The sequence below is a fragment of the Galleria mellonella genome, unplaced genomic scaffold (genome assembly GCF_026898425.1).
Source record: "Galleria mellonella isolate WM207_F2 unplaced genomic scaffold, CSIRO_AGI_GalMel_v1 utg312, whole genome shotgun sequence".
Lineage (NCBI taxonomy): Eukaryota > Metazoa > Arthropoda > Insecta > Lepidoptera > Pyralidae > Galleria > Galleria mellonella.
In genome coordinates this window covers 4,437,586-4,454,642 of record NW_026442074.1, presented here as the reverse complement: position 1 = coordinate 4,454,642, position 17,057 = coordinate 4,437,586, and the positions used below count along the sequence as shown (strand labels likewise).

The window sequence follows — 17,057 nt, the reverse complement described above, 5'->3', positions numbered from 1 at the left end:
AATTAAACATTAGTAAATTGAATACTTAGATTGTATTAGATTAGATTTATTAAATGCAAAACAATTATTTAATATCAATTATATGGATTACAACAGATATTCAATCTACTTTTTTTCAGCTGCAATGCAAGCTCGACATCTTTTTAAAAATGATCGGTTTATCTGACGAACGAATTTTCCGTTTTTAACTAATTTAGCTGCTTCCGTTAATCTTTGTCGTGGCTTTTTTTTTATACAACTTAGAATAATAAACAAGCTGATGGCCCACCTGATGGAAAGTGGTAACTGAAAACGGCGCTGGTAGAAGAGGAGGGCAGCGACAATAATAAATAATATTAAGAGAGGCTTACCAATATATTTTCTTAGACGTACACACTTCTTACAATATAACAATAATAATATGTCACTCAAAAAGCAAAAACAAAATAAGTATCAAAAAGACATATTCATAATATAAAAATATAATGCTAAAAAGGTAAATTATATAAAAAGAGGTCTGTCGCCAACATGGCACGCCCCGGTGCAGAGCACCAATCTAAGGAGGCGACAAAAGCAATATCACCATATCAATCGGACTTCCATCTTGTTGTTGTGGTGACGGTACAAATCTGTGTCGGTATAGGGCGAACAGCTTCAGTCGACGGAGTATCCAACAGCAAATGAAACACTGTGAGAGCTGGCGGCTTCTCAAAATCTGCTGGGACTGGACGTGGATTTATTAGCACCTCTGCTTCTAGTAGTAGAATTGGGTGTACTTCTTCCGTTGGTGCTTTCTGTAGCAAAGTTATGGAAACAGTATCCTTGATAAATCTGAAAAGACGTCCCCAGGAGCCACTCATTGATAGTGCTGTTGGACTCAGTCATCATTCATCAATCTTGTTGTTGACTGTAAAAACAATGACCTTGGCAAGTTGGTTCGCTGCACCGACAAAAACCGTTAACCGTTTTGTAAATAATCTTCGACGGGCGATAAATCTTCTAAGATTCATGTCGGCAGCATCCACAGAAAGGCTTTTCACGATTTCCAGGTAAAGAGCTCGGGCGGTGAGACATGTAAATACAGCTACCTAGAGCTTTTCTCGCTTGCATCTAATAGTAACCTCCACCGGGGCAAAGTAATAGAGACCGGTAAAAAATAACGCCGATGATGCGATAACTTATCACCGAGAAGGTATAACTATAACATTTGGCAACAGACCTGTAGTGCTATTCTCTAAGCAAACAGCCTAGACATCAGCCTTGACGCAGCGATGAAATATTGAAATGGTATTCACTAATTCTTAAGACGCGACACTAGCGCCCAAAGACGAGCTCAAAGACGAGCGGCATAAACGGGAACTACTCATGGCTGTGCGATTTGACATTTTGCCATAGTATTTGGTATTCACTAACAAAAATCAGCCTCGCCTTCGCCGACAGCCTAGCCTACAGCCTCGATTTCTTATGTCAAACTCAAAAGCTTTGTTTTCTACGCTGTTTGCATAGTATTCATCTAATATATTTATTTGTTTCTTGAATTCTGTGATTATTAATTGTATTGAAATTATCAATTTGTGTTTAAAAACGATTGCTGCCCGTTTATGTGTAATGACCCATTTGTTGAAAGAAGCTAAAATAGAAAATGATTGTAAGAAATGCCGACAATCAACAACTTTATGTGATGTGGATTATATTCATCATTACCGACTTTCTGAAGAATTAATCAATATGTTAGAAAAAGAATTGTCACCATGTATGCCTGTTCCAGAGAGTTGTTAAAGCTAAAGGTTTGTAACTTAAATTTTATTAATTGATGGTATTAGGTACATAAATAAATTTAAAGCAGGAAAAAGAATACTTTGCAGTGATTGTGTGCAGTTGTTTATTTTATTGAGACAAGCTTAATTGTGTCAGCAGATGTTTGTGTAGGGAACAACTAGCTAGTTAATAATGGTGTGTAACAAGTATTCTAGTATGCATAATAATACTTCTGGTGTTACAAATATTCATGGATCATGGTAACCGTTTCCCATTAGGTGATCCATAAGCTTAGTGGCCTCTGGTTTTGTATAAAAATAACTATGTCTAATATGTTAGAAAGAAACCAACTTAGTTAAACATGTAGTAAATTATTAATTCATGTCAATTAATTTTTGTTAAATTAGACCACTAAATTTAGCATTCAGGTTGAAACTATTATAAAAAATTGTTTCAAAATCATAGTTTTAAAAAACATGACACACATAAATTCAGGATTGGCTATGTGGCTAATTAAAAATAATTAACATTACTTGTTTTTTTTCAGGTGATTTTGAAACTCATTTAGTAGCATGACACAAACCCTTGGACAGCCACAATAATAGTAGTGTATTGCTGTATTGTTTGTGATATGCTGATAATATGATGCAGTTACATCATCTATACAAAATGAAGAAGCACAAAAGAAAATTTTGTAGTCTGAAAATAAGCTAGCTATACTTTTTGTACTTATATCTTAAAACTATTTTCAAATACTTTTTTATTGTTACATTTTTGTCTACCTGTGAATTAAAATTAATATTATATTATGTTGTAAATGTATATTTTAATTTAAAATTATTATAATTAATTCATATTATAACTAGTACGAGGTTTGTCCGGAAAGTACGTATAAAAGTTTTTTAAAAATTTTATTTTACAATTATTCAGGTAAATCAATTTTATCCCCTTCAAAGTACTCCCCCTGTGACATAATGCACTTGTGCCAACGCCGTTTCCACTGTGAGAAGGCTCCTTGAAAGTCCTCTGGTTGTAGGTTTCTCAGCTGCCCCGTCGTAGCTTTTTTTATCTCATTTATGTCCCCCAAATGCCGCCCCCGAAGTACCAATTTGGTTTTTGGGACCAAGAAGAAGTCACACGGGGCCAAATCCGGCGAATAGGGGGGTGTTCGGTCACCGTAATGGAATTTTTACTCAAAAACTCACGGACAACAAGAGAGGTGTGGGCAGGGGCATTGTCGTGGTGAAGAATCCAACGCCCCTCTCGCGCCAATTCTGGACGAACTCGTGCCACACGAGCTTTGAGGCGTCTGAGCACATCGACGTAGAATTTTCCATCAACTGTCTGGCCTGGAGGGACGAATTCTTGATGCTTTCTCGGCCCTCTCTGAATCTTTTTAGCCACTTGTGGACGGTTGGTTCCTTCACAGCATCATCCCCATAAACTGTTCTGAGATCGGCAAAAATTTCACGGCCATTCTTGCCGAGTTTCGAGAGAAACTTGATTACGACGCGCTGCTCTTCAACGGAAGCGGGCTCCATGCCGACGGGGTTTCGTTAAGAGGTAACTTCACAGATGGCGTGACAAGCCAGTTCGCACCGCACGGCGGTCAGACCAGAACTGAAGCATTGTTAGGGACATAAGGAAGGGGTCCTGCGCTTACCTGGCCTCCCCACTCCTCTTTCTCGCATTCCAGAACACTTTTATACGAACTTTCCGGACAGACCTCGTATGGAGTAAGAAATTAAAAAAAATATTCATTAAAAATTATTTATTTGAAATTGAAACAAGTTTATAATTATAAAATTTTATTGTAATTGTGTTTTTATTTGAAAATTATATAAGATGAAACTTATATTTCAAAATTACTAATGACTATTAAATGACATAATTTATATTTTCATAATATATATATAATATCTTGTTATATATATATATATATATATATATATATATATATATATATATATATATATATATATATATATAATATTTACTCGGTGCTCTTCAGTGGCAACAAATCTTTGTGAGACTACTCTCTTTCTAGTTAAGGCTGCTATTGTGAAGGAGATAAGTGTCATCGGGATACTGTCAGTCAAATGACGGCGTGGACCTAAAAATAACAATAAGACCAATTAGACACATAATTCTAAAATTATAAATTAGTTATTTATTTGAGATACTCCACAAAAATATAATTAATCCTTTTTTCTGTTCGTGTATGTCCTGTCACAAGCCATGTCTGATTCTTTATATAATCCATCAGCATCTCCGACTACTTTGCGAAGGGACCTCATTTCATGGCATGTTACGAGATATGCATTTATTTTAGTTACTAAAAATATAACCTTAAAAACAATACAAGTGAATAAAAAGCACATTTTACTTACGTATTTGATAGATACATCCAAACTTATAAAACGTTGGTAAAGTTACGTTAATTTTATTAATTATTTTTAAAAGAGAATAAACAAATACAAAAAGTGCGCCTCTGGAATGTTAAGTACAAGGAATATAATACTCTCTACGTACCTACGTATAAGTGTTATTTGTTTATTTTACGGCAATGGAAGCAAGGGTATTCAAACAAATCTTAACTTTAAAAAACAAAATCAAATGTTTGATGTATAAATTTATGTTTATTTTATATAATATTTATTTAAATAACATTCTAAACTGAATAAAACATTCCATTTGTCAATAAAATATTATATTTCTACAGTTATCGTTTTCATTTTACGGTTTTTGTTGCAAGCCCTATCTCGTCCGTGCGCACAGCCTCGAGTTATCACAGCCTACAGTTCGTCGATGAGGTTTGACACGTTAGTGAATACCAATTACCGCAGCGCTGTAGTCACGGTCGTTCGCAAGGCTGATCAGCCTAGAGCTCGTCGGCGGGCGCAGCGTTGCGGTAGATTTTTAGTGAATAGCATTGCTGGTGTTAGAACACCACTATTATGTAATATCTTCCGCGCAGGAAGTTGACTGCATGGAAGGTTCTAAAATTATACAATATTAAACATTAACAAAATAATAAACATTTACAATAAAATTATACAAATTCTTCCATTCAAATGGATAGAATCGTCTTCTCCCAACATCAAGATTAGGTTTTTAAGTCTTCTTGATTGGTTGAGAAAAGACCTGCTGTAAAAAGGTGCCTTTCAGCCTCCGAAATTTCTTTATTTAAAAGAGGAGACAAAATTTTGGAAAAAAACCTCGGAGGCGGCGCTTTATAATTTTTTAATTTGGAGGCTTTTCTAATAAAAAATGAAAATTCTTGGCAATAATGTGCACGAACAGTTGTCCTAATCAACAGAATTCATCGATAGAAATGATTAGGATTCGCAACCACCGGAGATGTTAGTGTCGTTGGCTTGTAGTGCCAATGACATCTACATCAAAAAACATTCAATGATGCGTTTCCAGGATAAAAATTGTAAATCGAGTAGCCATGTGAGCCGTCTGTAGCTCCAACTGTCTACGTGTGCCACAGTCATAGAGGTGACTTGGTGGCCTCAAAAGGCATTGGATAAAATTAGGTCGGCTACGAGGCAACTCATGATAAAAATTTCCACTAAAATAAATATTATTTTTAACCCAATGCCATCTATCGTTTACAGCAGAAATTTTGAATAGGTCAGTAGCTACGATAGATGACACTACCTTACCTTTTGGGGGGATGGTAGTATAACATACGCCATCGTTGACGTATTTGAACAACTCTGGGGAGGCGAGGAACTTCACAGAACCTAATATATTTATGGTGTGGACACAATTGTGTACCGCACAAGCTAACTGGTGTAGTTCCTTACCACCATCAGATGCAAGCAGCTTGGGCATGCCTTTCGCTTGTGATACTAGTTGACGTATCAGAAGGTCAGACTGTCCAAACTGCTCTTGCAGAGCCGCCATGATCTCTTCTGGGTCTTGTGATAAAGCCAGAAGAGAAATAACAGTGTCACGAGCGGCTCCATGGAGAGCAGAGAGAGAGCTCGACAGACCTATGCTTTCCGTCGCCATGGACAAATGTTTGGAATTTAAAAATGATTTGAATAATAATAATAGCCAACGGGAAGGCGGCGGACCGGAAAACATAGGTAGGCTAACTATATTACCTGAATTAGGGTTTCCGTTGTTCCCACGAGCGGCATCAGTAAGCTCAGCCAACTTCAAGAAATCACTGGATTGGTTTTGAGCAGTGTTAGAAACTGTGCGCTCATCTTTATTTTGAGTACAATTAAATAATTCGTTTTGAGTACCTATAGTATGTGTACGTGTATAGGAGTTATGAATAGGCGGCATCGGCAACTTGAAGTGGAGTTCGCGGACTTCGTTGAAGGCTTCTCCATAGCCGCAGTGCTGAGAGAATGTCATGCCGTGGACATTTAAAGATTTAAGGGTAGTTAGGGCCGGCGCGGTAACAAGCGCACACTCGCGCACCGCGGCTGATACGCCGGCGGTGCCGGGCGAGTAATCATGCGCGCGCCCGGCCAATTTTAGTACCGTATGCGCTTCCAATGCCGACTGAACAGGCGCGAAAGGGGGCACGTGCTCGCGCGCTGCGACACCAGCCATACCGGTGGCGCAAACGCCAGGCGAGACCACGGGCTCGCGTTCTGTAGCCAGCACCGAGTTGATCTGTCTCTCAGACAAAGAATTGTTAGTGTAGGTCACCCATTTTTCTACTCTAGAGTTTTTAGACGATTGTGAGTATATACTGGCGGCCTCATCAATAGCCGCTAATTCAGCCTCTAGTTCTAGAGTCGCTACAATACGCTCCCGCTGAGCTGCAGCGCGTTCCCGCTCAGCTGCAGCGCGTTCCCGCTCAACTGCAGCGCGTTCCCGCTCAGTTGCGGCGCGGTCAAGATTGGCCTCTAATTCGGCTAAGCGACGTGCATGTAATGCTTTCGCGGCAAGTCGTTGCGTTTGAATAGAGGTCGATGAGCGATGTGGACTATGACGCGAACTAGGAATATTAATATTATGAGAAACACCGGCGGATACCTCTGAGGGAGGAACGAATAAATCCGCTAGGGCGCTTTGTGCCGCTGCCATACCTCTTGTGAGAACCATTTGAAAAAATGTTTATAATTTCGAATTTTTTTTAAAATATATATCTAATAATTTTACCGGGAGAAGGACCAATGAAAACGGCGCTGGTAGGAGAGGAGGGCAGCGACAATAATAAATAATATTAAGAGAGGCTTACCAATATATTTTCTTAGACGTACACACTTCATACAATATAACAACAATAATATGTCAATCAAAAAGAAAAACAAAATAAGTATCAAAAAGACATATTCATAATATAAAAATATAATGCTAAAAAGGTAAATTATATAAAAAGAGGTCTGTCGCCAACATGGCACGCCCCGGTGCAGAGCACCAATCTAAGGAGCGCCTGGTAGGAGAGGAGGGCAGCGCCAATAATAAAATAATATTAAGAGAGGCTTACCAGTATATTTTCTTAAGACAATCACAATCTAACAATATAACAACAATAATATGTCACTCAAATAGAAAAACAAAATAAGTATCAAAAGACATATTCATAATATAAAAATATAAATCTAAAAAGGTAAACTTGTATGAAAGGAGGTCTGTCGCCAACAGTAACCGTCGCCTATAGACATGAGAAGTAACATGGACATAATAGAGTATACTGTTTCACCCATGATACCCCCCATGCGTTGCCATTTCTGAGGACTCAGATGTTATTCCTCTGTGCTCTATAAATTCACTGCCATATCCATCCTTCAAACCGAAACACAGCTATGTAAACACAACTGTTAATGCAGATCAGCTTAACTTTCAATTGGCTTTAAATAAGCCTCTTTTTGTATCGCTCCCCAGTAAAAAAATCTAATGTATTAAAATCAGGCTAGTTTGGCTGTGGCATGTTCAAACTCGCCTAGTGCATGTTTTTTTAGTATGTTTAGTTAAAACTGGTCTAAGTATTCATACGGGTATACGATCCCAGCTTCCCGAGCCGCTACAGTGTTCGAGTCCTTTTCGCAACTGCAGTGTCCCCCTTTCTTTTCCGATGTGAGTTCCTTATTCCTCTTATTCCCTTCCTTTTTCGTCAATCCTTTCCTCCACACTGTAAGTGGCGGAAACAACCAACAAATGCAATCCCAAACAACAAATGCAACCAACAAATGAAATCCCAAAGAAGGTTAAGGATAGACAGGTGGCCGGTCATCAAACTATAAGCTAACTCTTTTTGTAATATGGATACGAGAAGAATGAAAGAAAAAAAGACATATTACGCCGCCCCCAAATAATAATTGGATAAGGGAAGGAAGATGATGATGGTAGGCCAAAAAGTGGTATTTATTTTTAAGAGGGAGCAGTTGACTTAAATTTTAGGCTAAAAGTTAAAAGAAGAAGTAATTGGAATTACAAAACAATATATATATATATATATATATATATATATATATATATATATATATATATATATATATATATATATATATATATATATATATATATATTAAATTGTGTAACCTTTAAAATATGTAACTTAGATTTTGTTTACTTTTTCTGATAAATATATTGTAACTTAGCTTGTTATTCAATCTCTGCTTGACGTCGATTTCTAGGACACCCTATATATAGTATCTATTACTTACAAAAATTTTACATGCATAAATTACATACAATACAATACATATATAAACAGTATTAGATATCTTAATATTCAATAATATGATACTTAATTGATTATTAAGAATTGATCCTTCCTAATATCAACGTTTTTATTTCTGTTTATATGTGACGATACAGAGTTCATTTTCCAAAATCAAAAATATAATATATATCGTACGGCTCGCCATCGACAGGGAGTTCATCCTCATGTCCTACAGTCTTAATGGTCGCGTAGTGTGCGATTTCAGAGATGTTTTCTCCCACGAATACTCAGGTTGTGGAATGAGCTCCGTGTCGAGATTTTCCCAAGAAACTACAGCATGGAGTTCTTCAAAAGGGAGGTAAAGAGGTTTCTTCAGGGTCGGCAACGCACGCGTACTATTTCTGGTATTGCAGGTGTTCATAGGCTACGATAACCACTTACCATCAAGTGGGCCGTATGCTTGTTTGCTACTTCAGTGGTGTAAAAAAAAATATCAGCATTTAAGGCTAGAGAGTAACAATAGTTTTATGCCTTTGAGACTTTGAAGTGTTGCGAAATACCGCTTTTAATTATTTTCAACCAACAACATAAGACAATTAATTGCGAAAACTTTACATATATACGGTCGATTTAATCAGTAGTATCGTCATCAAGGAATGTCAATAAGCTGATTATATTACAAACAAACATAATTATTCTGTATGATTACGACAATCGATTAATTGATCATTGATTATTATTGTATTGACAATTGTGCAAGGCATTGAGAATGACAACACTAAGACAACATGGAAACGTATATAGTATTGAACTGCATAACTAAGAGAAAATACCTAGTTTTGAGTTTAGATTATATTGATAGAACATAAAGTGTTAAAAAACAGCTTACTTTACACTGATTTTTTTTAAAGGTGGTTGGTCCTATTTCGAAATCTTGGTTGGTCCCTAAACAAAATTAGACATCATTCAAAAGACACGCGCTATTTTTTCAGTGTTACAAGTAAATTAAAATAAAATTTTCCAATTGAAGTCGATTTTTTAAATTTGAATTGGGAATTATTTTTTCTGATATAAAAATACATAAATACGTATTGTTTACAAATTTATATACACGCGTAATTAAAATTGTCGTCATTTTAAAATATTTTGACACTGAGATGTATTTTATATCTATATTCAAATACAAATCAAAACAATCAGTAACACAAGCATTAATACAAATTATTATGCACTGTTTACCTTTTTATTTAATATATTATATTTGTAAGAATTTTATATCGTTTTATTTTTCAATGTTACCATGCAGTATAATTACTCCCTTTTACTGGGTAATAAATGTACATTAAGGTAACCCTAATTACGCAATGACATAGAATAACTAGAAGGAAAGATCTTTTGATTTGCGGACAACTATCTAAGGGTTGCCATAAGACAAGTTATATAAATATTAAAATCTATGCCCACTTTTTAAATTTTGAAGTCAATGAAAACGACATTTATATCGAAAAGCAAAGAATTTTAATAACTATCCTTTTTACAAAATCACATACCTATCACAGCATATGTTTATACTCATTCATGCAGTATTCGTTGCAGTATGTTTGTCATTCAATCATGCTTAAATAGCTTAACGGATTTGAATAAATGTAGTTATATCTAAAATATAAATTAATACATTAGTTATTTTATATACCAATAAACGTGGACGAAGCCGTAGAAAATAGCTAGTTTTTTTTTAAATATAACCGTATTTAAGAATGTAATTTTTTTAGTGAAATTCATTTAAAAAATTTATACTCTTCAAAAACATCCACTTTAAATAAAACCATTATAAAAAGTTTCATGTAATTTTTATTTTCAACACTTATATTCATTCCTTATATAACGAAAAATTAACGAACTTACTGTGTTTTGCCGTTTCCGGCAATTGTTTTTATTTCATCCGGAATTCTTCTACAGGGGGCGTTTGGCGCTTTTCGTCTTTTTTTATGAGTGAAAATGGTATGGTAACCCCGCCTGCGCTAACGGGATACGCTGGCGGAGCACCAGTGAAGGGTAATAGATGAGAATGAAAACAGGCCGGTTAGCCCATCATGATGAATTCATTACGAATTAACCATGATAATTTCTAGGGAGAACCGCGAGGAGGTCGACCTGGTTGGGTATATTGCTAGCAATGGAATTCTCAGTCTCCAACTGACAATTCCTTTCCCCCCGGCGCTTTGCGTCACAGCGTCTCACTTTGCACTGCAAGTTGCAGCTCGTATCCATTGGACGGCTGTCCCAAGCCTAGGGATCTCCTAAGCACGGGCTAAGAGCGATACGACTCGTCCAGATACGACTATTCCTATTTTCCCATTGTCCTGTCTCTTTCCCTCTTTTTCCGTCCCCACTGTGTATGTCGCCTAAATAAGGAAAGGGCCGTCACACTACTTGTGGCAGTCTCTAAACACAATATTTATTACTAACACCATCTTATATATGTTTATTGGGGATAAGATAGAGAGAGAATAATACAAAAAAAGAATATATATTATAAATAAAAAATGTACTAAATGAAATACAAAAGGACCCCTATACCACAACATCAATAATAAACAAAGATGCCACCCCGTTAAACGAATTTGAACCCAGTGACCTGTTGGTAGCTGCCTCCGGAGTTGAAGCCGGGATAGTGGGGTTCATCCTGAGGTCCCTACCTAACCGTCTACTCTAAGATGTTAAGAAGACCTGTTGTCATTAGCTCGTATAGCCTGTAATGATATCGGTGCGGGCGGGGGTGGGTGCGGAGATAGCGGTAACCGGAGACAATTGTACTGTCGGAGATAAGTAGCCTAGATGGTTTTATATCACCTCATCTTCTGATGGTTGGATATAAGTATAGAATTAAAACACAAATGTACGCGCGATACTTAGAGAGTGAAAAGATTCTTACGTATCTGATACATTAAGATGGATTTTCATCGTATGTGACGCCTTTAAAACAAGGTCGCAATCGCGTCTGTTTCTCCACATACTTATTTTAAACCTTGCAACGGATTTTTAATTTTGGTACGGGTTTCTTGATATATTTTACGCAAAGTTTCTACCTCGTGCAATTCATTAGCTTGTTCACATTTTCATTAAGTTCTACAGTTAAGCTTTGGTGAAGTATAATGTAGATCATAGAATATTTGTTAATTTTTTTTTAAATATATATAAAAGTTTATATAAATAGATACCAGATACAATCATCATCATTTTATCAGCCTTTAACTATTCACTGCCGAACATAAGCCTCCCCTTGGGGGTTTTGCCAGTAGTTGTCACGATTGGCAGGCGGATTGACAATCGCAATTAGGATTTGGAGACGTTTTGAGAGGGACTTTACTGCCGATCCCTCGCCCTCCCTTAGTTGCCTCTTACGACACCCACGGGAAAGGAAAGATTGGCCTATTCTATGTCGGGATCACACCAGATAAAATAGTAAGCTGTATATAGTTTTTTTACTATTATACAAGAATACTATGTAATAATACAATACAGAATGTTAGTCAAGCATTAAATTTGCCTGATTGTAAATAACACCGCAACCCATGAGGACATGCTTGCAACAATAGAGACGAATGTTTTGTCAACCCTTGTGAACTTGAGATATAGTACTCTATAATTTCACTCTGGTGCCACAGCCTAGATGGTGGTTATAAAATAAAGAATAAGAGAAACAGGGGTAATCATGCGGGTAATTATGCATGATAAAGAAACTAAAAAGGTGGCTAATAGGAAAATGTTTTTACTTAATTAATGAATATATTAATAATTTTAAAGCTTAAATATGTGACTCAACTAATTGACTGTTATTTGTAATCTGTATAACTTATTATTAATAAGTAAATATGTTGACATATATATGACGATATAAGTAAATATATGACATTCGGTTTTGTTTTATGTTCGTAGCATAGCACAATTAAATGAATTATGTATGCCAGATTCTGGTGAAAAGTGTAAACAATATTTAAATATTATATACGATCATTTTTACCACTTTTCAAACAAAGTTATTGATTATATAATGATAAAAGCACGTTTATCAATAAAACAAAATAAAAATCGTTACAATGGTATTTTTTATTAAATAAAAAAAATACATTATATTCAGTTCTATAAGTACATTAACAATTTAGTAAATCTTTACCAAATCAACATTAGTCTGTTGACCCGAGATCAGATAGAATTAAGATTGATGTCAGTTTTACATGTTTACTAATAATAGATTCTGTTGTACAAAAAAAAACTGACCTCAATTGCAGCAAAACCAGTCAATTTAAAATTCAAACTACTGAACCGTATTTGATGAAATTTTTATGGAACTAATCTGATAGTGTATTCTTTCAGATAAAAAAATATTTTTCCAAATCAGTTTACAAATTTCTGAGGTAATAAATATTAAAAAAATAAAATAAAAAATACAACTGAATTGAGAACCTCCTTTTTTAAAAGTTGCTTGAAAACACTGTCCATATTCTATGGGATAATTTAAAGGACAATATATTCCATTTGAGATAATTTAATAATAATTAAGATTATATCCTAAGTTTTAACTTAATATCTTACTTTACTAATCTATGATAATCATAGTTGATTTATTATACATACACAAATGGAAAGATACTACCTAAATTATATGTTACAATTATTTAAAAACACAGGTTATTAACTATATGATTTAAATTAAAAAAGTTAGGCAATATATAATTATTTTAATAATTATTAGCAATTTTGCAAATAAATAAGTCTAACAAGTATTAGGAAAATAAAGGTGCAACTTGCGCATTCACAGCACACATCACTTGTACGCTTACTAATATACAGTGAAGACACAGATTACAGATCATTAACTTCAATACTTTTGTGACGTTCAAACAAAATTCAGTGCGCAAGCTGCGAGGCGAGCACGATACAAAGTGGGGGAAACCTACAATGGAATTCTCACAAAATACACAATTTGTTGGATATCTATGTAATTTATACATTGAATTTACAACTTAAGCTATACTGTAATTTGTTTTTATTAAAAATAACATCCACAATTACTACATTGTCACTATATCTCCTCCTTTCAACATCGATATCTTAAATAAGTGTTACAAGTTAGCTTTATTTACACAATACTGCTCGATTTACCGAAGTGCATTCCTTCGTAAAGCAGGCTGGCCGGTGTCATGCGCGCGCTTATCGCCTGAGCGTCGCACACTCCCTCAATATTAACGTTATTTACCTTTCGCAGTGATCGTCACGTTGGATTTAGCTGGCTGCGGTATGATTGTAATTTCATCACTGATTTTTAATGGCTTGAGCAAGGGCTCGGCATCGGTCGCCTTTGGCGGAATACTAGTTTTAGTCTTATCCATAACACGTTTCGCAACCACGCTATGTGCAGAATATACATGGTTCTCAAACTGTTTGTACATTCCAAATGTAGCAGTGCACACTGTACACTTGTACGAGAGATGTGCTGGCTTCAGTGTCATGTTGTGGTCTCTGGACACATGGTTGAGTAGCTTCCATTGATACACTCTGCCACATACTGGGCATCTACCGGCGTCTTTACCTTTATTCGCCGCTTCCTGCATAGAGCTTGTCACTAAACCATGAGAGCCCAAAAGATGCCTCTCAAGTCCTTGATCAGTGAAGAACCGGAACTGACATTTCTGACAATTTAATGGAGGTCTGTTGTAAATCATTTTGGGATGAATTTTAACTTTATGTATCCATTGCATGTGATTTCTCAGCTGCTCTAAATCCTTTATATACCCATCACATATTTCACAAATAACAAAGGCAGCCTTAGAATTTTGTGGAGTCTGTGAAGATGAGGGTTGGGGTGCACGGGGCAGGGGGGTTATAGATATCTTGGGTGTGGCAGATGTATTATTATTACCTTGATTATTTTGGATGATAGGATAATTGGAAATAGTTGTACCAGCTGGTGGATTATTATGCATGATCATAAGACCACTACGTATGATGGGAACACCAGACACAGCTGTAGGTCGTGGTGTTGCCATGGGTGGGCGACCACGTGGCCGGCCTAGTATGGCCATACCTGGTATTACATTGGGCACATTCAATGGTGGCCGACCCATATTATTCAGATTTATCTGAGATCGATTAAAGTTCGACTGATAGGGGCTCATCATATTGTTCCGAGCTCTTGAAAGCTTTGGTATTTTTGCTGGAGGTTCCCATTCTAATGGGGGCCCCAAGTTAAATTCTGGTTTAAATTTCTTAGCACATGCAATAAGATGTCTTGCTAATTTAGTTTTGCTATTGTCTTCAAAGTGACAATTAGCACATTGTTGGTATGCTGGTGCCCTTTCCAATCTGCCTCTAATATTGTGCTCAGCTTCCATATGAAACAAGATGTCGTGAGGGCTACGAATTTCAAATGCACATGTATTACATTTGTAAATATTATTTCGCATGTGAGGTGCTTCCAAGTGGTGGCTCATAACCAACATTGACTCAGTTTTAAAACTACAAAACTCACATTTTTTCATTTGTAAAGAATAAGGAGCATTTGTCTTCTTACTGAACTCATAATTCTGTGTTAAAGAAGCAATAGCCAACTCTGTGGCTTTTGTGCTACGACCAGATTTCTTTTCTTTGTACAATTTACGATTCTGTTGCTTCAAGAGATCACTCTGAACAAATTCTTGTACCAAATTCAACCCAATATTAATAAAAAATTGACCTAAAGAACAATCAAAATAACTATCAGATTTTCCAGATACACTCTTAGGAAATAAATTCATAGAGTCCTTGAACTCATCAATAGTAGTATCATCTTTGTCTTTAATAACAACCATATCATCATCACTTGCACCATCTTCATCTGACTCAGAACTAGACTCGCCATCCCATGATGCATCATCCTCATCATTTAGGCGTCTCCGTCGTCTTTTCTCAGCTCTCTTTTCCTTCAATGCCTCATCCTCAGACTTTTTCTTTTCATCTAACATGTCTTCACTCGCAAGCTCTTTTTCAACATCTTCACCTCTTGAAATTCTCTCTTGTCTTTCTTTTTCCTTTCTCTCTTTTTCCATTTTATCCTTTTCTAACTTTTCTTGTTCTTCCTTAATTTTAATTTCCTCAAGTTCTTTCCCTAATTTATCAACAAATTCCCTGAAGGGCTTTACAGATGGCTTTTCATATACATAGGGAACTATAAAAGAAGGTGCTTCAACAACAAACATGTCATCTGTTAAAGATGGTAAGATGTTTGGTTGGGGCGTAGGTGCATTGCTCTGCTGAGTAGAAGCTGTAGTTTTGCAGCTTACTGGAGTTATTGTAGTGCCACGGGCAGCAATGCTTTGACACAAGTTGTGAGCGTCTAATGCACTGGTAGATGTTTTAGTTTGTATTGTAGAAGGCATTGTGGACTTTCCGGAAAGTATCGTGTTTGTGTCAATAATTACAACAGTTGGCTCCTTATTTTGATCACCATTTGATTTTTGTTGTTTTGAAGCTAGGTCTACCAAGCTTTTGGTGTCACTCACTACTATTGGTTTGTTCTTACTTTGACTTTGATTTAAAGGATCCTCCATCGAAACTTCCTCAATGTCACTCTCTTCTTCACCATTTTCAAGCTGTTCTTCATTTTTTACCTTTTCCATTTGTTTATTACTATGTTGTGATTCCTCTGAACTCCCATTGGTATCAGTACTAGAATTAGATGATTCATCTTCATTGGACACAACACAATCATCTTCATCATCACTAGTAATTTCATGTACTTCTGGGCTTGGGGAACCCCCATTTTGGCTCTGGGGTTCATTTTCATTTTCTATTTCATTCTCTGACTCACTACTCTCATCTTTTGGCTGACTTCCTTGTGATGTGTCATCATCACCTTCTGTGCGCTCGTCTGTGAAGTAAACAAAGTAATGTTCTAAAAAAATAAGTTGATAAATAATGAGTAAAAAATAAAATATACAAATAAACTCAGTTTTTACAGAAGTTTATCTGGGCACAATTATGTGACTGAGATACATTGCAACAAAGCAGTAACTAGGTATAAACTTCACTCGTAAGAGATCAGTGTTCTCAACTCGAAGGGACGCCAGACTATCCAGAAAAAACTGGATAATCAAAGTAACCTAAACATAATACAACAGTGGGTTTAACCTATAATTTAACATCAAACTACTAATTTATGAATTGATCATATGAGAATTATAATCCACTTCATCGAATAGCGTCGTTATATTATGTGGTGTGTGGACCGCCATATGGGATTCCATGGCATTTCTCCGAAAACCCTAATCTATCAGGTTTGATAGTTAACACTACTTTTCCAAGTCAGATTTATATAAATAAACGTGTATTAAGATTAAATGTGTACCTGTAGCTGTTGAAATCGACATTTCCTCGCGAATTTCGTATCAAAAACCGAAAAATAGCACAATAGTACAGTAGCGGAAACCAAACCAAATCAAGCTGTCATTTAAAAGGTTTTTAGTTTGTCTCGTTCCGAAATTCATTTACGAACGGACACGATTTCAAATTTTAAACAAGATAATTATCTTTATATCTTTTAAATGTTTGTTAATCATATCTTAATATTAAAAACTTAATGCAGAATTAATAATTTCAATGTTTATTTGTTAAATTATATATTCAAAATAATATGAAACTA

At 35.8% G+C, this 17,057-nt stretch overlaps 1 protein-coding gene across 1 annotated transcript; it reads right to left on the bottom strand.

The window, feature by feature from the left end:
* Positions 1-12,467: 12,467 nt before the first annotated feature.
* LOC113515070 (uncharacterized) lies at positions 12,468-16,924 on the bottom strand. Its single transcript, XM_026899206.3, has 2 exons — positions 16,764-16,924; positions 12,468-16,286 (listed from the first exon to the last, which is right to left on the bottom strand). The coding sequence occupies exons 1-2, from the start codon at positions 16,783-16,785 to the stop codon at positions 13,630-13,632; spliced, it is 2,679 nt and encodes an 892-aa protein (XP_026755007.2). The 5' UTR covers positions 16,786-16,924; the 3' UTR covers positions 12,468-13,629.
* Positions 16,925-17,057: the final 133 nt, after the last annotated feature.

Coding starts and splice junctions, on each gene's coding strand:
- LOC113515070 (XM_026899206.3), bottom strand. CDS start 16,785: ATGTCGATTTCAACAGCTACAG. Junction 16,287..16,763: donor GTCGATTTCAACAGCTACAG/GTACACATTTAA, acceptor TTTACTTCACAG/ACGAGCGCACAGAAGGTGAT.